This window comes from Antechinus flavipes, chromosome 1 (assembly GCF_016432865.1).
Source record: "Antechinus flavipes isolate AdamAnt ecotype Samford, QLD, Australia chromosome 1, AdamAnt_v2, whole genome shotgun sequence".
NCBI lineage: Eukaryota > Metazoa > Chordata > Mammalia > Dasyuromorphia > Dasyuridae > Antechinus > Antechinus flavipes.
In genome coordinates, this window is record NC_067398.1 from 193,656,765 (window position 1) to 193,684,716 (window position 27,952).

At 33.4% G+C, this 27,952-nt stretch overlaps 1 protein-coding gene across 1 annotated transcript in view; it reads left to right on the plus strand.

Annotated features, from left to right (window-relative positions):
• KCNN2 (potassium calcium-activated channel subfamily N member 2) overlaps window positions 1-3,340 on the plus strand; it is a 190,986-nt gene extending 187,646 nt beyond the window's left edge. Inside the window, exons 8-9 of the mRNA XM_051994453.1 lie at window positions 702-771; window positions 2,748-3,340. Coding sequence (XP_051850413.1) covers window positions 702-771; window positions 2,748-3,032 — 355 coding nt within the window. The 3' untranslated portion in view covers window positions 3,033-3,340. The remainder of the gene's footprint in view (window positions 1-701; window positions 772-2,747) is intronic.
• The last annotated feature ends 24,612 nt before the right edge of the window (window positions 3,341-27,952 follow it).

Genomic DNA, 27,952 nt, shown 5'->3' on the forward strand with positions numbered 1-27,952 from the left:
AATAATATTTTCCCTCAAAGCATCAAGTTTTAAAATGTTACGGCTATGTGAATACAAATTTGAAAACAAGATTTTTATCAAGCAAATTTATCAAGTAGTTGAAGTAAAATTCAAGCAGAATAAAAAAAAAGTAAAAGAATTATGAACATTTAGAATTTTAATATGCTGCTGGTTGAATAAAAGTTATATTTAAATTAATAAGAATCTCACTTATCACTGTTTTCATCAGCCTAAAACACTTACCCCAATCCATTTCAGACTAAACAGGGCTAATTATTGTATCTGCTCACATAGGCATAAGAAGATATTGAATGACCAAGACACTAATGAAATATCATTTGCTTTGCTTTATGTTTCTTCCTATGTCTATTTGTCATGATACTGAGGCTTCAAGGAATGTTGTGGCTTTCTCTCATATGAATAAATCCTTACTACCCCTTTTCAAGTACAACTTAAACCACAAGATGGATAATAGTCCTGAGGACATCACATTTCTTGCTCTCTTTTTTTGTGGTGTTAAAGAAGCATGCTTTTCATTATACCAGATACATAACCAGTTTTCAACTTTATGCCAAATATTCAAGGCATTATTCATGCAGTTATTTGCTCTTGTTAATTTTGTGCATGCTTTTGGGGAGGAAAATAAAGATAAATGAAAGGAAAAAGAAGAAAATTATCTGACTTTAAATTTTATCTCATAGATTAAGAAGCGTAAAAATGGAACAAAGGAAACTAAATGACCAAGCAAATACATTGGTGGACCTGGTCAAGGTGAGCCAACACATTCCCCTTTCAAAAGTCAGGATTGTTTTTATGGCCCTCTAGTCTGTATTTTAAGTGTTTTGTCAAGGACCATTCAGATTGAATTCAGATAGAACATAATAGGACAGTGTTTGTAATTTTTATAAATATTTTAATGTCTTGAGAAAAATCTTAAGATGAGAACAAAAAAGAAATGATTTCTTTTGATTTCTAGTCTCTTGCTCTGTTCAAGATATTAGACCTTTGTGAGAAAAATAATGCTGTCATCATCAGTCTGAAATATCAATAATAGGATTAGGCTTATGGATTAAATTGTGGATACCTGATATCCAATGATATCTATTTATGAGTGTTTTAGAAGGAGGGAAAAAAATTAAAAACAACTTCCCACTTAAAACATCGTGAGGTTTTCTAAAGCCCTGGCTACTATGAATCTGGTTTTTTTTTTAATTTTATATCTGAGTTTGCATAGAAGTATCTAAAGGCAGCAGATAAAGAGCAAATAGAGAAAGAAGGAATCCAGGAGAATATAGATGAGGAATACATGAAGAGGAATTGGTTATGATGAGAAGCACCATCTCCTCATTACTATGGAATAAAGAATTGGGGGGAGGGGATGAATAGGGATAATGTCAAGAGATCCTAAAATAAGAAGTATGGGAGAAAAGAGAAATCCCAGTGAATGATTATGATTTTCTCCATAAAAAAATGACATGGAAGCTGATATTTAATGAGATAAAAGTAATTTGCCCCCAAGTCAAACAAAATTGTAGAGACAGAACTGAGATGAAGTAGTAAATTCTCTCCTCTCATTTCCAGTACTATTACTAAGGCATTAAGAAGCTTTTGATTACTAATTTTTATTCTTTTTTTTTCACTAGAGTTCATTATTGTTAAAATATTATACTCACTTGTATTGCTTTAGAATGTCAGCTATTTTATTACTTTTTTCTTTGTATTCCTTCATTTCAAGCATGCTTGAAAATGTGTTTAATAAATATTTCCTGAATGAGTAAATGAATGGATTTATAATAATTGCTAGCATTTAGGTGACACTTTAAGGTTTATGAAGCTCTTTAAAAATATCTCATTTTATCCTTATAATAATCCAGGGAAGCAGACACTACTATTATGCTCATTTTACAGATAAGGAAACTGAGATAGATGCAGGTTAAGTGACTTGCCCAGAATCACACAGTAGTAAGTGTCTGAGACCAGTTATTATTGTTAATTTAAGTCTTATACAACTCTTTATGACCCATTTGAGGGTTTTTTGGCCAAGATACTGGAATAGTTTGCCATTTTCTTCTCCTGGTCATTTTACAGATGAGGAATTAAGACAAACAGGGTTAAGTGACTTGCCCAAGGCCACTCAGCTAAGTGTTTAAGGTCAGGTTTGAACTTAGGTTCTCCTAATTCCAGGCCTGGCACTCTATTCTCCTATCTATGTGCCAGTGAATAAATAAATAAGGAAGGAGAGAAAGAGATACACAGAGAAAGACAATAATGGGGGAAGGAAGACAAAAAGAGGGAGAAAGAAAAAGGGAGGCAGGGAGGGAGAAAGAAGGGGATAGACAGGAAGAGAGAGAGGGGAGAGGGGGAAAGGGAGGAGAAGAGGAAGAGAGGGAGAGAAGGAAAAAAGGGAAAGGGAGGGAAAGAGAGAGAAAGGGGAAAAGGGAGAGGGAAGGGGAGGGAAAGAGAGAGGGAAAGCAGGAGGAAAAGAGAGAGGGAGAGGGGAAGGGAAAGAAAGATAGGGGGAGAAGGAGAGTGGGGGAGAGAAAAAGAGGGAAGGAGAGAGGGAAAAAGCGGGAGGAGGAGGAAGAGAGAGAGGAGGAGGAAGGGAGAGGGAGGAGGGAGAGAACAAGCCTCTCTCCATTGGACATCACACCAGAAGGGGGCTCAACTAGTTGTTGGCACTCAAACTCTTCTGGGGTCATACCTTTCTTCATATTACTAAATGTATGCTTTATATGCTTCCTTTTCAGACACAAAGCATCATGTATGACATGATTTCTGATTTAAATGAAAGAAGTGAAGAAATTGACAAGAGGGTAATAACCCTGGAAAATAAGTTAGAGTCTTTGATTGGTAATATTCAAGCCCTTCCTGAACTGATAAGTCAGACGATCAGTAAACAACAACAAGATTTCATGGAAACACAGATGCAAAACTACAACCAGAATGCTGCCTACAGTGCAGAGCGGTCACGGTCCTTGACCCGAAGGAGGTCCTCCTCTACAGCGCCACCAACTTCATCAGAGAGTAGCTAGAAGAGAATAAGTTAACCACAAAATAAAAGACTTTTTGCCATCATATGGTCAATATTTTAGCTTTTATTGTAAAGCCCTATGGTTCTAATCAGTGTTATCTGGGTTCTGATGTCAGAATTCTGGGAACCTGAACACAATGTTTTAGGCCAAAATGAGTGAAAACTCTTTTTTTTTCTTTCAGATACACAGGGAATGCACCTATTATTACTATATAGATTGTTCCTCCTGTAATTCCACTAACTTTTTATTCATGCACTTCAAACTTTACTACTACAGTATATAATATAATAAAAAGGTTAATTTCTGCACATATTTGCTTTATCACTCCAACATAACTTTGAAAAATAATATTTTTGCATTATTTTCAAGAGCAAATGATCAGTGAGAACAGTTATATACCAATAACACTAATTTCCAAAATTTCAATCTGTTGGGAAATGAAGTTAAATTCCTTGGTGCAGTATTCTTTCAAATAGTATATAAAATAAGGTCACTAACACAGCCACCTTTCCATTTGTAAAAACTAAGGGTTTCTGATTAAATTGTAAGTTAAAGACTAGGTTCACTTTTATCAGGGCAACAATGGCACAAGTGTCACAAGCTATTTGACTAATCAATTTTCTCCATAGAAAATTAGCAAGATAATGGTGCGAAGATTAACCCTAAATGAAGTAATATTTTCTTAAATGGAATTTTAGAATTTTAACCTTCTACAAAATAGATATTTCATAACTTCCCTTTTATTCATTGATCACGGACTATCTTTTTTGCTTTCAAAGAACATATGCTTAATAGAAAGGAGAATCAATATAAGGGGTGCTTTCATTTTCATAGACCTTTTTTTAACTATAACATGCCATAATTACTTTCTCTAGGTCTGAAATAAAGTTGGGAACATTTTTGTTCATGTTTCTAAAATAAAGTACTTTTAAGATAAGTCAAAATTCACTTTTAGTTATCAATTCACTCTCATGCTGTCTTATCTTACTTATATCCCTTAAGAAAATGAAGAGTGAACATTTTTTCCTCTTGAAGGATAGATGCCTGATACAGAATTGTGATTTAATACCAGTGGTCTTCTTTTGGTCTTTACTTTCATGTCTGGCACAAACTCAATGAATATAAACACAATTTGAAAAGATATCCTGAATAATAATTATCTCACACTGACAACATTCCTTATGTTATTCATCTAGAGGTTCTGAAGGACTTAATATAAGACTCAGTTTGAAAAGTCATCTATAATGTTTAACAGGGTAACATTCAGATTCCCATTTCCCTTTTAGTTATTTTGATCTGTCTAGCTTTCATTAAGAACTAAATTTGCACTTCTCAAATAAATCTCTGACATATGATGCTTAGACCCTCAGCATCATTTTATAACTATCCATATCATAATCAGTTTCTGACCTTTGAAAGTTGCCAGTACAGATATATCTTTCTTCTTTATCTGGAGATAGAATTCTGGTGCAACATATGACACAGATAATATGCCTGCATAAAGTGACTTTCATCATTATGCTTTGTTGTCAGTACTAAAATAAAACATTGTCTTTCAAGGCCGAAAACATAAAAAGTGGCATTTCTTAGGAGAACACAAAGACATAATATTGCTACCAAAAAAAATCTTAGTAGCCATACATACATAAATACATCTCCTAATCACAAGAATATTCTTTGATATAAAATCTGTTGTCTTAATCAAAAGTTTATGTTTTCATATAAAAATCCACCTCTACAAACTTTGGGAAACACTTCAGAAAATCATGGACATTTTTAGTATCTTATTATTAAGGGAAAGAAAAAATCAAAAGGAAACCAGGGAAAAACAGTTAATTCATCTATTTCTACCTTCAACACAAATGCTAATATGGTAATAATGAGATTGGGTAGTAGTCCAATTTACAGCTCATTGATCAATTCACAAATCTACCCCAAAGAACTGAAACTTGAAGAAAGATTGATATATTACTAAATAATAAAAGAATAAAAAGGTTGGGTGGGGATAGTAAGAAGATATCCAAACACTAATATAAGCATTACTATAAGAATGTCCATACTTTAAAGAATGGGCTGAAACTCCTCAAAAAAAAAGTGCAAAAAATCTACAATGGGCTAAGTACCAGAAATAACTATAATATCCATAAAAGTTCTACTCTGGTGTCTCAGGGTGAGTGAAGTGAATTTAGTTATACAAAAATACATTGTACAAACTCTTATCAGGTCCTAACTAGGTAGAAAAGTTTCAAATAAAGATCTAATCTGATAGGTTTAATATCTACCAGCATTTCCCCACAACATTGGTTAGGTCCATACCTCCCCTCTCTCCTGCAACATAATTTAAGTCCACACCTCCTCTCTTCGGCCTATGAGAGGGATTAGTTTTTCTTAAAAGAAGACAAAGCAGTCTCTAGAACCTGAATGACCTGAAAAAAGATTCCTGGTCACCAAATGCCATAAAAAACCTTACCTAGTGGGGTTGGGACTTCTAAGATTGGTTGGTATTAGAGCACAAGACTCCCCCATACTCTATTTTTGACAAGAACAAGCCTAACAAAACTGAAAAGTGATAACAAAGTGTCCTAATAAAATAAACCTTTTGGTGTACTGTTCAGTGATTTAGAAATGTTTCACAACAATTTAAATAAGATGAGATAAGCTCATGGCTCACATCTTGCTTGAGATGGGGAAAGCACTACAAATACTGTGAATGGGGTTATTGGACAGAGCCTCCTGATCTTTTTCAGTAAATACTGAAAGAGGCTACCTGGAAGGGTTACAAAAAAAAGTGAACTAAATGTACAGTTTTTAAAATTGGGAATACTTAACACAAACCAAAAAGTGTAAAAAAAAAAAAAGAGGGGGGGGAACATTTGAAAATTAAAGAAACCAAAAATTGTAAATAAAACTACCGAAATAAAAAGTAAATTGAAATCACCTAAAAAGATCCATCAGAACCTACTATACAAATTTATTGCATATGCAAGCAAAATAGAATTTAAAATAAGAATGTCAAGTATCCAACATGAATTAGAAATACTAAACAATTCAGTTTCATAACAAATCAGATTAGATAAAAAGACATTATCAGAAGAGTTGGGGAGAAGAGAAAGAACTGTCCAGATGGATTTAGGAGTAAATGTTATCTAATCTTGAAAAATTGTATATACCTCCTTGCAATTCCATAATGGCAATGCTTTAATGCCTATATGCTGCATTTTAATCAGACATTTCTCTCCTGCGCTAGTGGAATGATTTTCTGAGAGGTGAGAGTTCATCATATCTGGCAAGTACAATGCCTGCCAGCCATCTTCCTGCTCTCCCACTTCCCTATTCCCATTTCCTTAGTTTTGCCTCTTGGTCGAATAATAATCAAATATAATACTACCATTCCTAGTAAATATTGTGGTGTTCATTCAAAGACATGATTCAATTCATCTTTCTTCAAGGTGTATTTCAAATGGCTTTTTTTATTGGCAATGCACTTTTTTATACTCCTCAATAATGGTGACTATTTACAAAACTAACAATGGTTAGTGGTATGTCTGTTGCCACAGAATGTGATAAAGTCCATACATATACATATGTACTCATGTAAGTGAATTTAGTGTCATCATTGATTCTATAGTATATGAACTGAAAGATAATACCAGTCATAGACAATGGTACAAGGTCTGTAACGTTTAAGTTGTTATGGGGAAACTAAGTTAAGGTGAGAACAAAAAAGAAATGATTGACAGCTAGTTGGTCTCAGTGCACAGAGGTCTGGATACCAGTAACTTTTTATTAAGTGCCTACTCTGTGCCAGATATTTTGTCAAATACTGGCAAAGAGAGGCAAAAGAGTGTTTCTACTCTTGAGGCGCTCACAGTCTGATGAGCGAGGGAACAAACAAGCAAATATGAACAAATGAGTATGGCAGCAGAAGTGCTGAGTGAGTGGGATTATGTGTGCAGTGAGGCTGCACTTGGAAGAGCAAATCTCCAAATGTCTTCAAAGGAAGATACAAGGCACACTTTTAGCCTCTTTTCCCCATACTCTTTTCCAAAGGAGATTTTAATTTCCTGTTAAGAAAGAAAACATGAAATTGGGGCTGGAGGTCACTTCTGCTCCCTTCAGAAAAAGAAGGTAACAGGCTCGAAATATTGTTAGTCTAGGGAATATCATCAGATTCCATCTAATTTTGGATTGCTTGATCATTTTAAGGGGAAGAAACCCAAGCTCTATATTCAAAGCTTTATCCCTTCGCCACCTAATGTCAGTTCCACGTGAACATACATGGAAAATAGCAAAGAAACTTACTTATCTAAATTAAAGCATACAGAAATCAAAGAAAATAAACATAGAAAAATTGATACCAGACAATATAGAATGAAGCAGCTCTCCCATTCAGAATGAGATAACTCAGCGAGAAAGGGGGGGGGGGGGGAGAGAGAGAGAGAGAGAGAGAGAGAGAGAGAGAGAGAGAGAGAGAGAGAGAGAGAGAGAGAGAGAGAAAGAGAGAGAGAGAGAGAGAGAGAGAGAGAGAGAGAAAGAGAGAGAGAGAGAGAGAGAGAGAGAGAGAGAGAGAGAGAGAGAGAGAGAGAGAGAGTGTGTGTGTGTGTGTGTGTGTGTCTTGGATTTCACCCAAGAGGAAACTCTTTAAAGGTTTTAGAGTAGCAACAGGAACATAATGAAGATTTCCCATCCCTCTCAAGTCTTCCCAGAGTCCTTTTCATTAGCAGCCTGAAATGGAGATTGCCTCTTACATCTTCTCTTTCAAAGTTAGAAGCTAACATTACCCTCAAAGAAAATTTTCATTTTGAAACTTTGCAATAGATGATGGGCTGAGAAAAGAAATTTAAATCTATCTCCAAATCTGTCCTGCCCAGAGCAGAGACTTCATCTCCACCAATGAGGAGAGAGTCCCATACCATTGGGCTTTGGGACAGCGTCACATAATCTGGGTGCAAGAAATACAGAGAATAATTAACTGAATTAAGAGGGATTGGGAAAATCTTCCTAAAAGAGAAAATTATATTTGGGACTTGAAACAAGTCAAAGAAGACAAGAGAGGAAAAAAATTAGGGAAGAAATTATTCCAGATAAGAATTTTCACTAGCCCATGAAAATGCCCAGAGTTGGGAGATAAATTGTCTTGTTCTAGAAATAGTAAGAAAACCAGTGTTATTGGATTTGAAAGTATCATGGAGTGGTGGGAAGAGAGGAGGAATGTGTTAGAATTCTGGAAAAGTAGAAGGAAGCCAGGTTGTAAAGCCATTGCATTGTGCAGAAGAAGATGGAAGTCACCAATTGCATCTCGCTATAATGCCATCCCTCTTCCTTTTCCCCCTGGAAACACATGCAAGCAAGAGATATAAGGCATGTGGTCAGATAGAAGACCTGAGTTTAAACCCTGCCTTAGACCCTTACTAGCTGTGTGACTCTAAAAAAGTCACTTAATCTCTCTGTGCCTTAGTTTCCTTATCTGTAAAATGGTGGGATAAGGAGGGCAATACTAGCAGCTATATAAAAGAATTGTTGTGAGATAAAAAGAGATAACATGTAAAAATGCTTTTATTTTTAATTTAAAAAAAAGAAAAACAGAAAAGGAATACAAAATAAAATGAAACAAAACAAAAGAGAACATTGTCGTGCCCAGCAGAATATCAGAGAGGATTCAAAATATGTAATAAATTACCATATCAAGAAATATTATTAATATTATTAGTAGAAAATTATTATTAGTAGAAATATTAGTAGAAAAAAGTTATATTCATAAGTGTCCATCTTTACTTACTTGTAAATTGTTATTTTGTTCTTACTCAACTTTTTTATATTTTTCCCCTTTTTGTCCCCACACCCACACCCACACAGGTTATAGTTAAAAAATGAAATATTTTTGTATGCATATGTAGATATATACATATACACACATCCCCATACATATACACACACATTTCCTATCCCTGCTGACTGTGCTTTAATTCTGCTCCTAATTTACTATTATTTAACCTTCCCCCACCTATGGATCCCTCCCTTGTCTTCTCACACCCTTTGCTTCCTAGTCCACCCATACCTTCCCCTTTATTTCTTTATAGATCTTGAAGGATACTATACCCTTTATAGTATATATGTAATGTTGTCCATTTAACCCTTTTCTGAATTGAGTAGGTTTTTCCAAAACTACAAAACCTCCTCCCCGCTCACAATGCCTCTGTGTCTATTCTTCCTCTGTACCTCATTTGTATGACATAATTACTATTTTTACCTTAACTCTGAATCAATCTTTCTTTTGAGTTTCCCTATCGTTTTTGTCAGTCTTAAAGACAGGGTATTCATTTCCCATGTTTTAAAAAAATACATAATTTGTCCATGTTGAGTTCCTTGAAATTGATCTTTAATATAAAAATATATCTTTAATAAAAGCTAATAAGCTTTTATATTTTAAATTTTCTATTAAGTTTAGATTTAGTTGATAGAAAGTTCTAAAAATCTTCAAGTTCATTGAATGTCCATTTTTTCTCATTCAATATTATAGATAATCTTGTTGATTATGATATTTTTGAGTACAGGCATAGTTCTTTTGATTATTGATAGATGTGATTCCAGGACCTGTGGACTTTAATTGTGGCTGCTGATAAGTCCTGTACAATTCTAATTATAGCTCCAACATATTTGAATTATTTTTTTTCTTGTTTCTTGCAATTTTTTCTCTTTGATTTGAGGGTTTTGAAATTTTTGTTCCTATGTGTTTTCCACATAGGATCTCATTGAAATGGTGATCAGTGGATTTTTTCTACTTCTACTTTCCCCTGATATTCTATCACTCCAAGAAAATTTTCTTGGATTATGTCTTGCATTATTGTATCAAGGTTCTTTTTCTGGTCACAACTTTCAGGCAGTCCAATTATACTTATATTTTCTCTTCGTGAACTGTTTTCCAAATCTGTTGTTTTTCTTGTAAGATGTTTCACATTCTATTCTATTTTTTCATTTTTTATAATCTGTTTTGTTATTTCTTGGTCTCTCATGGCTTCACTAGCTTCCCTCTTGCTCAATTCTAATTTTCCAAAAGTTATTTTCATCTTTGAGATTCTATTATCTCCTTTTCTGGTTAATTAACTTTTTTTCATAATTTTCTTTTTCTTGGATGGTTTTTTTAAAGTTTTCCCTCAATGTCTCTCATTTTATTTTAAAATTCTTCTTTAAGTTCTTCTATAAATTATCCCTGGGCAGGTAGCCATTTCACATTATTCTTTGGGATAGAAGCTTTTTTTACTTCAGTGTCCTCCTCTGAAGATGAACCCCATTCTTCCCTATTCCCATAGTATGTTTCTATGGTGGAGTTCTTTCTTCTTTTCTGGCTCATAACTATGACCATGAATGAGATGAACTCATCCATATAATGGAAGCAGATAGCAGAGTGAATTTAAAAACAACATTCTACACTATGTTGTTTATAAGAAACACATGTAAAACAGAGAGATCCATACAGAATAAGAGGCTGATGCAGAATATATTATTTTCTTTAAAAAAAAAGTAGCAATCATGATCTCAAACAAAGCAAAAACAAAAATAATCTAATTTTAAAAGATAAGAGAGGACACTGTATCTTACTAAAAGATACCATAGAAATGTATACATGCACCAAGTAGTAGTATACCATTCAAATTCCCAAAGAAGTTAAGTGAGTTACAGAAGGAAATAGATAGTAAAATTATACAATGAGAGACCTCAATTTTCCATTCTCAGAACTACAAAATAAACAATAAAAAACATTAACAAAGTGAACCATAGAATTTTAGAAAATTATATATGATAGACTTCTGGATAAAACTGAATGAAAATAGAAAAGAATTTACTGTTTTCTCAGTAATACATGGCCCCGATACAAAAATTGACCATATATTAGGGCATTAAAACCTCAAAATCAAATATAGAAAAGCAGAAATATTAAATGCATTCTTCTCAGATCACAATGAAATAAAATTTACATTCAATAAAGGACAGTGAAAAATAGATTAAAAATTAATTGGAAACAAAATAATCTGATCCTGAAGAATAAGTGGATTGAAGAACAAATCATAGAGACAATAGTTTCTATTAGTTTCATAATGAAATAATAGTTTCATTAAAGAAAATGAGACAAAATGTATAAGATGCAGCCAAAGCCATACTTAAGGGAAAATTTCTTTCTCTAAACTCTTAAATTGATAAAATATAGGAAAAGCAGGTTAATAAATTGGGCATGCAAGTAAAAAAAAAAAAAAAAACCTTGAAAAAAAACTAAAAAATGCTAATTAAGCACCAGATTGGAAATCCTGAAAATCAAAGGTGGAATGAATAAAATTCAATACAAGAAATCTATTGTACTAATAAATATAACTAGGAGCTGATTTTATAAAAAAAAAAAAACACAATAACATGGATAAACCATTGGTTAATGTTTTTTTAAGGAAAGAAATTAAATTCTCTCTTACAAAAATGAAAAAAGTATGAATTTATCATAACTGAAGAGAAATTTAAAGAAATCATTAGGAAATATTTTGCCCAATCATATGCCAATAAATCTGGTAAAATCAATGAATATTAACAAAAATATAAATTGCTCATAAGTAAGCTAAGCCAAAGTCATAATAATGATAATTCTACTTAAATTAACTTACTTATTCAGTGCCATACTAATCGTTACCAAAAATATTTTATAAAACTTGAAAAATAGTAACAGAATTCATTTACCATAACAAAAGGTCAAAAGTATCAAGGAACAAAGATCATAAAAAAGGGGAAAGGACCCCCATGTACAAAAATATTTATAACAGCTCTTTTTGTGATAGCAAAGAACTGGAAATTGTGGATATGCCCATCAATTGAGCAATTATTTCATCAAGTTGTGGTATATGAATGTAATGGAATACTACTGTGCTAAAAGAAATAATGAGCATATAGATTTCAGAAAAACCTGGAAAGATTCACAGGAACTGCTACTGAGTAAAGTGAGCACAATCAGGAAAAAATTATATACAGTAAGAACAATATCAGTATGACAGATTTAACTCTTCTCAGCAAAAAAAAAAAAAGATATAAGACAATTCTAAAAGACTCATGATGCAAAATGCTATCTAAATCCAGAAAAAAAAATTATAGAGTCTAAATGCAGATTGAAGCATATTATTTTCACTTTTTTATGTTTTTTTTTCTTTTTCCTTCTCACTCCCTTTTGTTCTGATTCTTCTTTCATAACATGACTAATGTAGAAATATATTTAATATTATAGTTCACATATAACTTTATCATATTGCTTGCTCTCTTAGAAAAGAAGGAGGTAAAGGAGAGAGGAAGAAAAATCTAGAACTCAAACTCTCACAAAAATTGCTGTTGAAAATCATCTTTATACATTATTGGAAAAAAGTAAAATACTATTAAATGCAACAAAAAAAGGAATTTTTGGAAGCTCTCTACTTCATTAAAGGCTAATAGAAAGGAGGGAAGAATATTAAGGAAATTAATGAAAAAAATGCAAAGGTGGCCTGGCTCTACCAGATCTCTGATTATTTTGTTAAGTGGTAATCATCAAAACGATTAGGTACTGCCTAAGAAATAGAGTAGTTGATTACAGAACAAATTAGGTATGCAAGACAGTAATAAATGACAATAGTAATTAAGTGTTTGATAAATTCAAAGACCTCAGCTTCTGGGATAAGACTTCACCATTTATCAAAGGATATGAACAGACAATTTTTAGATGAAGAAATTAAAACCATTTATAATCATATAAAATGCTCTAAATCATTATTGATCAGAGAAATGCAAATTAAGACAACTCTGAGGTATTATTACACACCTCTAAGATTGGCTAAGATGACAGGAAAAGATAATGACAAATGTTGGAGAGGATGTAAGAAAACTGGGACACTAATACATTCTTAGTGGAGTTGTAAACTGACCCAACTATTCTGGAGAGCAATTTAGAATCGTGGCCAAAGGGCTATCAAACGGTGCATATCTTTTGAACCAACAGTGTCTATACTAGATCTGTATCTCTAAGAGAGGATAAAAAGAAGGAAAGGACCTACACGTGCAATGTTTGTGGCAGCCCTTTTTGTAGTGGTAAGAAACTAGAAACTGAGTGGATGCTCATCAGTTAGAGAATGGCTGAATAAGTTATTGTATAAGTTATGGCATATGAATGTTATGGAATATTATTCTTCTATAAGAAACAATCAGCAGGATGATTTCAAAAATGTCTGGAGAGACCTACATGAACTGATGCTAAGTGAAGTGAGCAGAACCAGATAATTGCACTTGGCAACAACAAGATTATACAATGATCAATTTTGATGGACGTGGCTCTTTTCAACAGTGAGGTGAGCCAGTTCCAATGATCTCGTAATAAAGAGAGCCTATCTGCACCCAGAGAGAGTACTATGAGAATTGAGTGTGGATCACAATATAGTATTTTCATTTTTTATTGTTGTTTGCTTGCATTTTGTTTTCTTTGTCATTTTTTTTCTTTTTTGATCTGATTTTTCTTGTGTAGCATGATAATTGTGCAAATATGTATAGAAGAATTACACATGTTTAACATATTGGATTACTTGCTATCTAGGGGAGGAGATAGGGAAAGAAAGGGAAAAAATTGGGGACAAAAGATAATATAACTGAAAATTAATCTATGCATATGTTTTGAAAATAATAAGCTTTAGCCTCATTTCCAAAATATATAGAGAATTGACTCAAATTTATAAGAAATCAAGCCATTCTCCAATTGATAAAGGGTCAAGGATATGAATAGATAATTCTCAGATGAAGAAATTGTAACTATTTCTAGCCATATGAGAAGATGCTCCAAATCATTATTAATCAGAGAAATGCAAATTAAGACAACTCTGAGATACCACTACACACCTGTCAGATTGGCTAGAATGACAGGGAAAGATAATGCAGAATGTTGGAGGAGACGTGGGAAAACGGGAACACTAATGCATTGTTGGTGGAATTGTGAACACATCCAGCCTGGAGAGCAATTTGGAACTATGCTCAAAAAGTTATCAAACTGTGCATACCCTTTGATCCAGCAGTGTTCCTACTGGGCTTATACCCCAAAGAGATATTAAAGAAGAGAAAGGGACCTGTATGTGCCAAAATGTTTGTGGCAGCCCTGTTTGTAGTGGCCAGAAACTGGAAACTGAATGGGTGCCCAACAATTGGAGAATGGCTGAATAAATTGTGGTATATGAATGTCATAGAATATTATTGTTCTATAAGAAATGACCAGCAGGATGATTTCAGAGAGGCCTGGAGAGACTTACATGAACTGATGCAAAGTGAAAGGAGCAGGACCAGAAGATCAGTATATACTTCAACAACAATACTATATGATGATCAATTCTGATGGACGTGGCTATCTTCAACAAAGAGATGAACCAAATCAGTTCCAATAGAGCAGTAATGAACTGAACCCACTACACCCAGTGAAAGAATGCTGGGAAATGAGTATGAACCACTAAATACAATTCCCAATCCCTCTATTTTTGTCCGCCTACATTTTTGATTTCCTTCACAGGTTAATTGTACACTATTTCAAAGTCTGACTCTTTTTTATACAGCAAAATAACTATTTGGATATGTATACATATATTGTATTTAACTTATACTTTAACATATTTAACATGTATTGGTCAACCTGCCATCTGGGGGAGAGGGTGAGGGGAAGGAGGGAAAAAGTTGGAACAAAAGGATTTACAACTGTCAATACTGAAAAATTACCTATGCATATATTTGTAAATAAAAAGCTATAATTAAAATAAATAAATAAATAAATTCAATGCCCTATTCCACTGGAAAAAAAAGAAAATAATAAGCTTTAATAAAAATATATTGAAAGGCATAAAAAAAGAAAAAAGAACTCATCAATTGACAAAAACTACTGGGAAAACTGGAAAACAATATGGCACAAACTATATATAGACCAACATCTTACACTGTATATATATACCAAGATAAGTTGAAAATAAGTACATAATTTAGACACACAAAGTGATAATTTAGAATAGTTTACCTGTCAGATTAACAGAAAAGAAAAAAATTTATAATCAAAAAAGAAAACATTACAAGATGTTACAAGAAAATAACTGAGGTATCACCATACACCTACTATATTGGCTGATATGACAAAAAAGAAAACTGATAAATGTTTGAGGGAATGTGGGGAAATTAGATCACTAAGGCACTGTTGGTGGAATTGTGAACTGATCTAACTGGTCTGGAAAACATTTTGGAGTTATGTCCAAAGGACAATCAAACTATGCATGCCTTTTCATCCAGTGATATCACTCCTAGGTCTGTATATCAAAGAGAAAATTGAAAAGGGGAAAGGACCTTTACATACAAAAATTGTATAGAAGTCCTTTTTGTTGTAGCAAAGAATTGGAAGTTGAGGTGATATCCATTAACTGGGGAATGGTTGAACAAATTGTGATATATTAATGCAATGGCATAATACTATTATGCTATAAGAAATTATCATTTCTTGTGTAACATGATAATTGTGCAAATATGTATAGAAGAATTACACGTTTAACATATTGGATTATTTGCTGTCTAGGAGAGGAGACAGGGAAAGGAAGGGAAAAAATTGAGGACAAAAGGTAATATAACTGAAAATTAATCTATGCATATGTTTTGAAAATAATAAGCTTTTGCCTCATTTCCAAAATATATAGAGAATTGAATCTAATTTATAAGAAATCAAGCCATTCTCCAATTAATAAAGGGTCAAGGATATGAACAGATAATTCTCAGATGAAGAAATTGAAACTATTTCTAGCCATATGAGAAGATGCTCCAAATCATTATTAATTAGAGAAATGCAAATTAAGACAACTCTGAGATACCACTACATATCTGTCAAATTGGCTAGTATGACAGAGAAAGATAATGCGGAATGTCGGAGGAGTTGTGGGAAAACAGGGACACTGATACATTATTGGGGGAATTGTGAATACACCCACAATACATCCGCAAGCAGTTTTCAGAAATACCTGGAAAGACTAACATGAAATGATATAAAATGAAGTGAGCAGAATCATTTTACACAGCAACATTGTGGGATGGTCAGCTATGAATGACTTAGCTATTCTCAGAAACACAATGATCCAAGACAATTTCAAAAAACTTCTAATAGAAAATGTTATCCACATCCAATGAAAGAACTGATGGAGTCTCAATGCAGATAGAAACATGCTATTTTCACTTTATTTTTTACATTTTTTTCTCTCTGTGTCTGTTTCTTCTTTTCTCAATTAATACAGAAGTTTGTTTTACATGCTTACACATATATAACTTATACCAACTTGCTCACTATCTAATGGAGAGGGGAGGTGAGGGTAGAGGAGAAAATTTGGAGCGTAAAAAAAATTGAAATGAATGTTAGAAATTGCTTTACTATGTAATTAGGAAAAATAAAATGCTATTTGAAAAGAAAAATTAATTAAAATTAAATTGAAATAACTTCAATTGCAAGATAATACACAGAAATCACTCACATTCCCATTAACAAAACCCAGCAGTAAGAGATAGAAAATGAAATTATTTTTGTAACTCAAACTTCAAAATCCATTGGTACAGGATTCTCTTTTCATTGGTGGAGATAAATTCCCTAGGCTAGTAAGTAGGGAAGAGCAGAGTTGGCAAAAGCAAAGAAGAATAACAGGGTTATCTTTCACTTTTGAGAGAGAAGACTTAAAAATGCTAACCTGTCTTCAGGTTGCTAAAAAAAAAAAAATTGGAAAAAAATCATGGGAAGAAGTTGACATGAGAAAAGATGACAATCTTGTTCCTATAATTAGCTTGCTATATTAAAGATTTCAGAAAATTTATTACAAAACTCTCTGAGATTTCTCTCTGTCTCTGTCTTTCTCTCTATTCTCCCCTGAGCTGAGATATCTCACATCCAATTAGGAGAGCTCTTTCAATCTGTATTGACTGGTTTACATTCTCATATGTAATCTCTGATTTCTGTTTTGCTGTTGATTTGGAATATAGGCTTCTTTGCTTTTTACTAGTGTGCATTCATTGTGAAATAATAAATAATATGTATTTAACAGGAGGGAAATTGTAATGGGCTGAGGCTTGAGTTGATGCACTGAGGTCCCAAGCACATGAGGCTAAATAGTAATTGGACCATACTCTATTAATGATTGTTGTAGGACTTTAAATCCCTCAGGAATCATTGGATTCTTTGAGACATAAGCCTTGAAAGCCCTCAGGAATCATTGGATTCTCTGAGAAATGATATGACTTACAGGACTTCAAAATCTGCTGGAATCATTGGATTCCCTAAGACATAAAAAGACGTTTGCTGGACTTCAAAAACTTGGGGGGATCATTGGATTCCCTGATATGTGAAGCAATGGACAATAGATTGGTTTTGGACTATCTCTTGGCTGCTGAAGAGGTGTATGTGTAACTGCTGTTTACATACTCTCCTTCTAGGACTTTTGGCAATCTTTTACAACACAATGTTGATTTATATTGTTTATTATACCGTTAATTGGGTGAATAATTCATGTTTGTTATACCACATCAAGATGTGCCTGCACTGACTGTGGGGAGAGTCATCACTAATAGCCTCTGCATTGTTGCTATGTGCTATGTGCTATGTGTTCCCATGCTGATGGGTTTGTGCATAATAAGACCCTTCAGCCCAGAAACCTGCTAGCAACCCCCACTTCCCTTTGGTGCTTTTCATCTCCCTTCCTGAGATGTCAGGGAGGGTGTGATTATCTCCTTTTTAGTGCTTTCACCTCCCTTCCTGAGAAGTCAGGGCGGCTGTGATCACCTCCTTTTCGGTGCTTTTACCTCCTTTCCTGAGAAGTCAGGGAGGGTGTGATCACCTCCCCTTGGGGGCTCTGACCTCCCTGAGGAGTCAGGGATGGCATGATCACCTGTGTTCTAAAACAAAAGAAAGCGGGAGATGTAATAGGCTGAGGCTTGAGTTGATGCACTGAGGTCCCAAGCGCATGAGGCTAAATAGTAATTGGACCATACTCTATTAATATATAAGCTTGGAGAAAGAATGGCCCCCGGCCCACTCTTTGTGCAAGTCCTGATGTATTGTATAGGAAATGACGATTCTGGTGGGTGGAGGCAGGGGAGTGAAAAAGGAAGGGGAGGAGAGCTCAGGGCTCTCTCTCTCTCTCTGCTAGCTGGCTTACTGTCGCAGCTGCCCATATTGCTATCGCAATCCTTCTTGCCCATATTGCTATCGCAATCTTTTTTCACCTCTTCACTTCAATAAAGACTGAAGATTTTTCCCTTAACCTGAGTTCCTGACTCTGGCTGATTTTAAATACGTGATCATTACAGGAAATAAAGCCTTGGACGTAAAGCTTGAGTCCCTCTTTTATCCCATTAGTAAAGAGTGATATAGAGTTTAACTTGAATTTTAACATTATTTTCCCAAAACCATCAATAATGAAGAAGATAGATATAATTCTAGCCAGATATCCCTTTTCTCTGACCCCAACACTTTGCTTCCCTTCCAGACAGAAATGAAAGTCTCCCTCAAGAAGGGCAGAGGGAAGAGAGATATCTGTTCTTTTTTACCTACATGCCATTTTGAGACAACCACATTACACATTCAAAATAATGACAGAAGGTGTAAAATATTTGAAGATACAAACAACATCCCTAAGACAGCACAAAGAGCTATCATGCCTATATCAGAAGCTTCTTTTCCTGGATTAATGGCCAATCCTCTTTAATATACCTTTAACACAGTCTCTTTCTATCTTCAATTATCACAACTGTCTCTTTGAAGAAAGGCAGCTTCACGGATCTCCAAGGAGCCAAGCAGCCCCAGGATATATCAGTCTTACATGGACTTCATAAGGGCACCACAAAGGTGAGAAAAGAACTTCTAACAACCAGAGTTTTATTTTGCTTTTGGCACATATATTTTCCAAGTCAGAGCCTATTTTCCACTGAACTTTGTATGCATTGGCAGTAATATGTATCACGAATATTGGAAGGAATGCTTTGTACCAACTGTTCTTATTATTCCACCTTCGTAAATACTTTCTAAAAGCTAATTAATTCTGGCTGACTAATTGATAATATGATAATCAATGGGGGAAGAAAACAAATGCTGATTTATGAATATGAGAATAAGAAAAGACATTTCCAACTCCCTCAACTCTAGAGTTCTAAGGGAAGATGCTGCAGTAACTTTCTGGAATCACATACTGCAAGTGAGACTTAGAAGGGTAGCTCCACAGTGTATTCTATATGTTTATCAAAATTAGCTTCAGTCTATTTATTCTCTCAGCATTATCCAATCTCCTATCTTTCTTATTATATCTTCTTATAAAAAAACATGAAACAAAGCTCATAGTACATTGTAAAACCAATACTTTGAAATCCTGCTGGTATCATGCTACAATGGGACTTAGAAATTATTTGCTTTCAAACACTTAATATTTGTTCTGTTTTGCACTTTTTAAGATTAGTATTAAAGGGATAGCATATGAGGCACAGATCTGGGTTTTTCTTTTCTCTGGGAACAGCTTGTTTTTATGACATTTAGAGGGAGCCTTTTCTAAATGACAAGCAGATTGTTGAAAGATGTTGTTTTCTATCTTTTCTGATATGGATCTTTGCCTAGTTAGTGTAATGTAAGAGAGACAGATTCTTAAGGAAATTCTTAGTAGCACGGACAAGAAAAATAGGTTAGGGTTGAGTTCTGGGATAGAATGCCTTGTTATGCTTATTACAGAAGTAACTGGATGTAATGAAACATAAAATTATAAGATACCATCATTACTGTTCTTAAAAGATCTATTTCAAAATATTATAAAATACTCTCTGAAAGACCAACTTTTGAGGAAATTGCAGATATACACAGATAACTCATAATGTGGTTCAAGACAAAAAGATTTCAAAGAGGTACCTCTCAAGCATCAAAAAATGAGCATAAATGAATGTCACTAACTCCTTTGAAGACAGAGATTATCTTTTAGCTTTTATTTGTATTCCCAGTGTTTAGAACAATGTATGCCGCACAGTCAGCTCTTAATAAATGCTTGTTTCCTTCCTTTATTCCTTCCGTCCTTCAGCTATACATGAGTTTTTTGACACCCAGAATGAGGCTATTGTGTCATTTAGCATTAATAGAGAACATAACATTGCTCTGAGTCAAAAGAATAGAATGACCAGAATTCAAGCAACTTTGTCAGTCAACTAAATAATGAAATATGCTACAAAGAATGCCACTTTCTACTTTAATTTTTTTATTCATGAGAAACAACTGTGAAAGGAAAGATGAATTTGAACTATCACTTTTTCTCTTTGCTTCAAATTTTTAAAAATATTTATGAAATAAAGGTGAATTTTATTATATACAAAATGACATTAAGATTATTTATGCAAATTAGAAAGACATTCAAATATAAAAAGTAGCATTAGACAATGCTACAGTTCCTTAGGGGCACAAAGTAAGCCTACTCTCATGGTTCCTGGGCACTAAACAAAGACAAAAATATTAGAAGCAAAATATTTTAAGAAATCAAAGAATCAACTGTATAATAATAATAATAAAACCTTTTCTGAGTCCAGGAGAATGGAATGCTGCACCTTCTCCCTCTACACTAACAGGTCGTACTTACCATTTTATTTCCAGGCTTGGGGGAACTCATCCTATAAAAGAAGAGTCAGGTCTTTTTTTTTTTTAATTCTCTGTCTCTTTACACCAGCTACATTGGCGCTTCTGGGAAAAAATATAAAAGCTTTTACTTAGGTTCATGCTTGGGTTTTCCCCTCAGAGGGGAAAAGGGAGCAAGAAATTTATAACCAGATTAAAAAAGGACAGAAAAAGGAACCAATAAGCAAAACCCCAGAGATAAAGGTGTAACTAATAAGATAAGGGGTTTAGGATAAGGGGAAGAGAGCCAATGACCCCCTTTTAAAAAATTAAGGTAAAGAAACTGAAAGGATATAGCACAATGTTTACAGCAGGAGTGTAGAGGTGAGGAGCCTGGGGAAAAGGAAAAATTAATATTAGAGACAGACTTAGAAAAATATAAACCTAACTTTCACAACTTTCAGTGAAAAAAGATTAAGTAATCCATTAAAATAAAAATGAGTGATAGGTTGGATAAGGAAACAAAATCCTATGATGAATTGATTGCAAGAAACACATTCTAATACACAAAATAAAACTGAGGGAATTGGGAAAAATTTATTATGCATCAAGTGTATCCAAAAAGGCAAGAATTGCAATCATGCTATTTGACAAAACAGAAACAAACATTCAAAAAAATAAAAGAGATAAACAAAGAAACTACATTATGCTTAAAGGAACATAAACTAACAACCAATATAATTAAACATACAAAACCAACAGAAAACTAATATAATAAATATTATTTGCACCATAGAATTGGTTGCTTTGTTGGCATGTGCAATCATTAATCTCTGAGAGGAAATGTTATCTGAGCTACAAAAAGAAATAGACAGTAATGCAATACTGACAGAAAACTTTATTCTCTCAGTGTTGATGAAGACTAAGAGAATAATAAACCAAATAGAAAATATGAAGCTGAATAAATTGTTAGAAAAACTAGAATTAAAAGACATTTTCTAAATATGCCTGTTTATCAACAGCACATGAAACTTATGTAAAAACTGATCATGTACTATGACAGAGATATTGCAAACAAATTTAAATAGGCAAAAATAGTTAATATCTTCTTTACAGACTATAATACAATAAAAGTAGTAATTGATTCAGGGATCATGAAAAAAAGCCCAAATAAATCCCAAATAATGAAATAGGTGAGAAGAAATCATACAAACAATAACTATTTAAAAGAAATAATATACCAAAAATTTCTAGAATGCAACTGAAACAGTCCTGAGGGGGGAAATTATAATCTCAAAATTCTACATTAACAAAACAGGAAAAAAATGAGTGTTGATGACCTGAATATGTATTTTGAAAAATAGAAAACCAACAACTAAACCTGAGATAACCACAAAATAGGAGATATTAAAAGGTTTATTAAAAGATAAACTGAAAAGAAAACAAATTACAAATGAAATTAAAAGCTGATTCTTTTATTAATAGACTAATAAATTTAATTATTTGCTGCCTAAGGAAGGGGATGGGAGGACAAGAGGGAGAAAAAATTTGGAACACAAAGTTTTACAAGGGTGAATATTCAAAATTCTGCATATATTTTGAAAATAAAAAGCTAAAATGATATCCATAGATGACTAGGAATTGGTTAAACAAATTGTGGCACATGAACATAATGGCATATTACTGTACTATAAGAAAATCCATACTTCACTTAGCTGCCAAATTGGTCTTCTAATCTGAAAAACCAATTGACATTCTTTTGTTTAGAAAGTTCCATTGTTTTAAGAATAAAATATAAACTGTTCTCATTTAGCAATTTTTATTTTCTTTTTAAATTGTATTTAGTTTTACAGGAATTTATTACTCTTCCCTGTTGCCCCATTACAATTTTTAAAAGATAGTTACAACTAATAAAACTAATATTTATAGGAGTGAATAGCATATATATATATTTTTAAATCACTATATGAAATGATGATTCTTCCAACTATGTTAAAAAAAAAAGAGCATATCTGGATTTCATAAGTAGGATTCCAGGTCTGTAAAACATTTTACTAACCATTCAGAGCAAGAGGTTTTCACTGCAATATTAACATAAAAATGATCTTTGCAAACAGGAATCTATGACTGAAGCTTAGAGCTAAAAGGAATTTTCTTTTTTTGTTTTTTGTCTTTTGGACTAAAAATATTGAAAAAAAACTTAGCTAAACTGATCAAGAAAAAAGAGAAAAACTGAATTACTAAAATAATTGTATGCATTACTTCTACTTAACATTCCTTACTATTTATATTTTTAGGTTTCTCTAGTTAGAGATCTAATATCCTAGATACTAAGAGCAATATAACCTGAATTCCAACCTATTTGGGTTTTTTTTTGGGGTGGAAGGGGTGGGGGGTGTGGGGAGCAAGGGGGAACTAGGCAACTGGAGTTAAGTGACTTGCCTGGGGTCACACATCTAGGAAGTGTTAAGTGTCTGAGACCAGATTTGAACTCAGGTACTCCTGACTTTAGGACTGGTGCCCTATCCATTTCACCATCTAGCTGTCCCTCCCCACTAATTTGTAATAAAATAATACAATTGGACTTTTTGAAGTAGATCTATTTTTACATCTCAACTAGTTTGTTCCTTAAATTCTGTGATTTTCTAAGTTCAGCATCATGACATTTAAAATAGCAATATTTTTATTCCCTCTTTTCTGATGATTATAATAATTTTGTTCTTGTGCTGTGTGATCCTGAGCAAGTCACTTAACTCCAATTACCTCAGCAAAAAAAATTTTTCTTGTGCTTTCAAATGATTGATAGTGAGAACAAAGGGTAAAGATACCCTATTTGAATTGGGAAAGTTCCAATTGTTTCTCCATTACAAATAATGCAAACCTTTTAAGCATATGCTTTTTAAAATCATATTTTAAAAGGGTCTTTTTTACCTTTGTGTTGTTAGTTTTTAGCATAAATGTGTGCTGTACTTTGTCAAAGGATTTTTCTTCATCTGTTGAAATAATCACGTGGCTTTTAATTATTTTTGATGTTTACAGGCTTGATTATGCTTTTTGCTTTCTTAATATTGAAATGTCTTTGCATCTCTCTTATAACGCCAAACTTTGTCATAATGAATTATTCTCTGAATATATTTCTATAGTCATGAGAAATTTATTCAAAACTTTTGGAACAATAAAATGACTTTGGATAGTTGATTCTTGTTGTACCTACTATAGTTTGGGTATCATTGACACTAAATGATGCAATGGATAGAGCACCAGCCCTAAAGTCAGGAGTATGTGAGTTCAAATCTGACCTCAGACATTTAACATTTCCTAGCTGTATGACCCTGAACAGGTCACTTAATCCCAAACGCCTCAGGAAAAAAAAGCTGGACTCTATTTGAAAATAACTTTCATAGCATAGAAATTTTTTCTTTAAATGTTTTACAGAATTTACTTGTATATTCTTTTGACTCATGGCTTGGTTTCTTTCATAACTTTCTTTTCTGGGATTCAGTTGCTTAAGATCTCAATAATTACTTTAAGTTTGGGGATTTTACATTTTTATGATTATCTTTGAATTTTTTGCCTTGTTAGTATATAAAATTATATATGAATGTTTAGCAGGTTTTATTTCCTGTTTCTTATGAACTTACTTTGTTTTTTAATAATTCAGTTTTTCTTTTTCTTAATCAGTTTGTTGAACAGGTTTTTAGTTTTTCTAGCCTTAAAACATAGATGGAGGAATCATTTCACATTGTGACTTTTTAAACATCATGCGCTACTCACTTTTATAAACAAAGAAGAGTTCATTTTTATTAGTAAGAAAGGGAGAGGCACCAAGAAAGGCCTTTGAGTCTCTGATTCCAACTGATCTTTGCAGTTTTGATTTATGATTATTCTTCTTAACCAGTTTTTAAGGTCAGTTATTTTTGATGATAACTTTAAATTTTCTATTATTCTGATTTGGGGATGTTATTTGAAAGTTTTTTACTGTCTCATAAAGTCAATGATTTGTATTTGGTTTATTATAGTCTTCCAATGTCCTTTAGGTAAAATTTATCACTTTGTGTTCTGACCTATTTATTCTCCTTACAATTCTTTGCTCAAAACTTTTATTTCATTTTTTATCTATTCATTTCTTCTAATTATTCATGTAGTTATGTGGAAAATATTTTTTTTCTTTAACTTTGTTTGCAGTTATAATGCATTACTATCTCTTTCTGGATTGAAATTGTTAGTATCCATATTTATAAGAATTTCAAAGAGTGGTTGATGTCTTCTTGTGTTTATTCATATCTCCAACTTTAGTTTTTGAATTAGAACTTTGTATTAGGGCCAGAAGCCTCCTGTATAGAATGCCAGGAATGGAGTCAGGAAGATCCATGTTCCCAAGTTCAAATCTGACATCAGATATTTACCAGCTGCGTGGTTCTAGGCAAGTCACTTAGCCCTGTTTGCCTCAGTTCTTTTCTATAAAATGAGCCCAAGAAGGAAATGACCCACCAATCCATTTTCTTTCCCAAGAAAACCCCAAATGGGGGTACAAAGAATCAGACATGACTAAACAACAGCAGTCAGGGACAGACAGGGATTTGTTTGCTTTTAGGTTTTTAGTCAGCTGCTTTTTTGGCATCGATCTAAATCACCAAGATTCCTACACTGATTTCCACCTTCTGGAGTCAAAGACAAGATTTGAATTCAGGAAATGTCTGACTCCAGGCCCCATGCTCTATTCATTGTACCACCTAGATGTGCTGTCAAGCATATTATACTTTGAATTAACCTCTTTTGTTGTAAAAGTAAACACACATCAGTGAAGACTCATATAATGTGCTTTTACATGGATTTTGATCCAGAGTAAGCTTCAAATTTGTCACAGTTTCCAGATCACCCAAAAGAATGAAGTAACTTTGATTCTATGTAGATTTTTCATTCTCTTTTTTTTACCCCACCATGGTGGATGTTTGGGAGATGATACAATGTAATGGCAGGAGGATAGGACTTGGAATCATAAGAATGGGTTTCGGATTATGATCCAGTACTTAGAAGTTGAGAGATCGTGGCCAAATCATTTAACCTTTCTGGGCCTCAATATTTTCTTTTTTTATGAAAATTAAATTAGGAAGATTGAGAAAAGGAAAGTAAGAAAAGAGTCACTGACACATTAAAGTAGCTGGTGGTTCAATGGACAGAGCACTAGACCTGCTGAAGTCAAGAACACTAGAATTCAAATCTAGCTTTAAACATTTACTGTGTGTGACGCTGGACAAGTTACTAGCCTGTCTCGGTTTTCTCATCTGTAAAATTAGAATAATAATAACACTTACCTCCCAGGATTGTTGTGAGGATAAAGTAAGAAAATATTTGTAAATTGTTTTGCAAACTATTTAAAGCATTGTATAAATACTAGCCTCTAAATAATGCATAGAAAAAACAGAATCAAAGTCAATGGGAAACAATCAAGCAGAACAGCTTTGGAGATAGCATGTTACCATATGTTTAAAGAGAAAAGGAAGCTATTTGTAATATAGATTCGCAACTCCATGTACAATCTTTTTTTCTGTCTGGATTTTTTGTTTTATTTTGTTTTTGCTGAGCCAATTGAGATTAAATGACTTGCCCAGAGTCGCACAGCTAGGAAGTGTGAAGTGTCTGAGGTCACATTTGAACTCTGGTCCTCTTGACTTCAGGGCTGATGCTCTATCCACTGCACCACCTAGCTGCCCCCAGCCTGGTTTTTAAATGGAATAATCATCTTATTTAGTGTTGATAAAGTTTAATTAAAAAAAATAAATGGAGATGATGGTTGGACTAAATACTAAGGTTCAGTCAATTTAGTCATGGTAAGATTCTTCAGTCTAAGTATCACCTCATTTGGAGTTTTCTTGGCAAAGATACTATAGTGGTTTGCCATTTTCTTCTCCAGCTCATTTTATAGGTGAGGAAATTGAGGCAAACAAAATTAAAAGACTTGCCAAGCATCATTCATCTAATAAATGTTAGAGGTCAGATTTGAATTCAGGAAGATGTCTGACTACAGGCCCCATCTCTAATACTTTGTGATTGTGTGATTATATCGGTCACACATATTTTATTAAAGCTCATCCATCATCAATATTCTCCCAGTAAGGCAGTATAATTGGGAGTCAAGTAATTGTATATGCTCTCAGAAGAATTAAAGTAACCAAGGACAACAGAAATACAAATAAGTGGGAAGCAATCTTTTGTTCCCAACATGTTATCAACATGTAAGTTGTAAGTATTATGGTATCTTACTGAAGACACTTATGATTAGAAGAGATGGGGAAATCATGAAGTTGAAAGATTGCAAAAGGACAGTCACAATACTATTGACAGCCCCAGTATTTTGGGAGAACATGGGAGAGGAGAAAAGGAAGCAATTCATATAGGATTGGTTAGGTCATGTTGGATCTGTTATTTACTCCTGTATAACTATAGACAAGTACCTTAACTTTTCTGAACCTCAGTTTCTCCATTTGATATTGATTTGTGTTGAGGAAAAGGTTGTAACTTTAAAACATTATATATAAGTAAATTTATACATATATTTTTTACAATTAGTATGAATATTTTAAAGGAAAACAACAAGAATTGTAGATTTTGAAGGGGTAGAGGAGTTGCCATTTGTGTACCTAGAAAAAATATCCACACCAATAAGAACAAAGAACATAATATATTCTCATATTCTTCTCTTTCTTCCTCACTAACAAAAAAAATTATTGGCCATAACCTGTACTAAATACTTCACAACCTTTCTCAATTCTATACTGAATTGTATGACAGTAGATATATGGAACTACTAACAAGTAATAGATTTATTACTTCTATTCGCAGGTCTCGATTGCCACCTATTGGTAAAAAGCAAGAATACTAAGGCACAAATTCAACAATAACAAAAAAGGAAAGGTGTTTAGCAAAATCTATCACAGAATCTTAAAAGGGACTGCAGAATCACCAACACCCAAACCTCTACAGCATTCTGCACCTGTCTCATTGAAGGGGTCATACAATATTTGTTTGATATTATCGAGATTTTACATTCTCTTTTTTCTCCTAATCAAAATCATGTGTCTACAGAAATTCATTTTTGAGAATTTCCTATCCCTCTTGGATCAACTTCCCTATAGACTTTTCTCTCATAAGAATATGTTTATTTTCTCCTGAACCTTTTGAAATCTTCTCATCCTAAATCTATGGGGTGAATCAAACCATTCCCAGTTTCTTTTCCATCATGAATGTTATGGTAGAGTGATTTCTTCCTCTCAAAACTCCCACTATTTTAACTTCA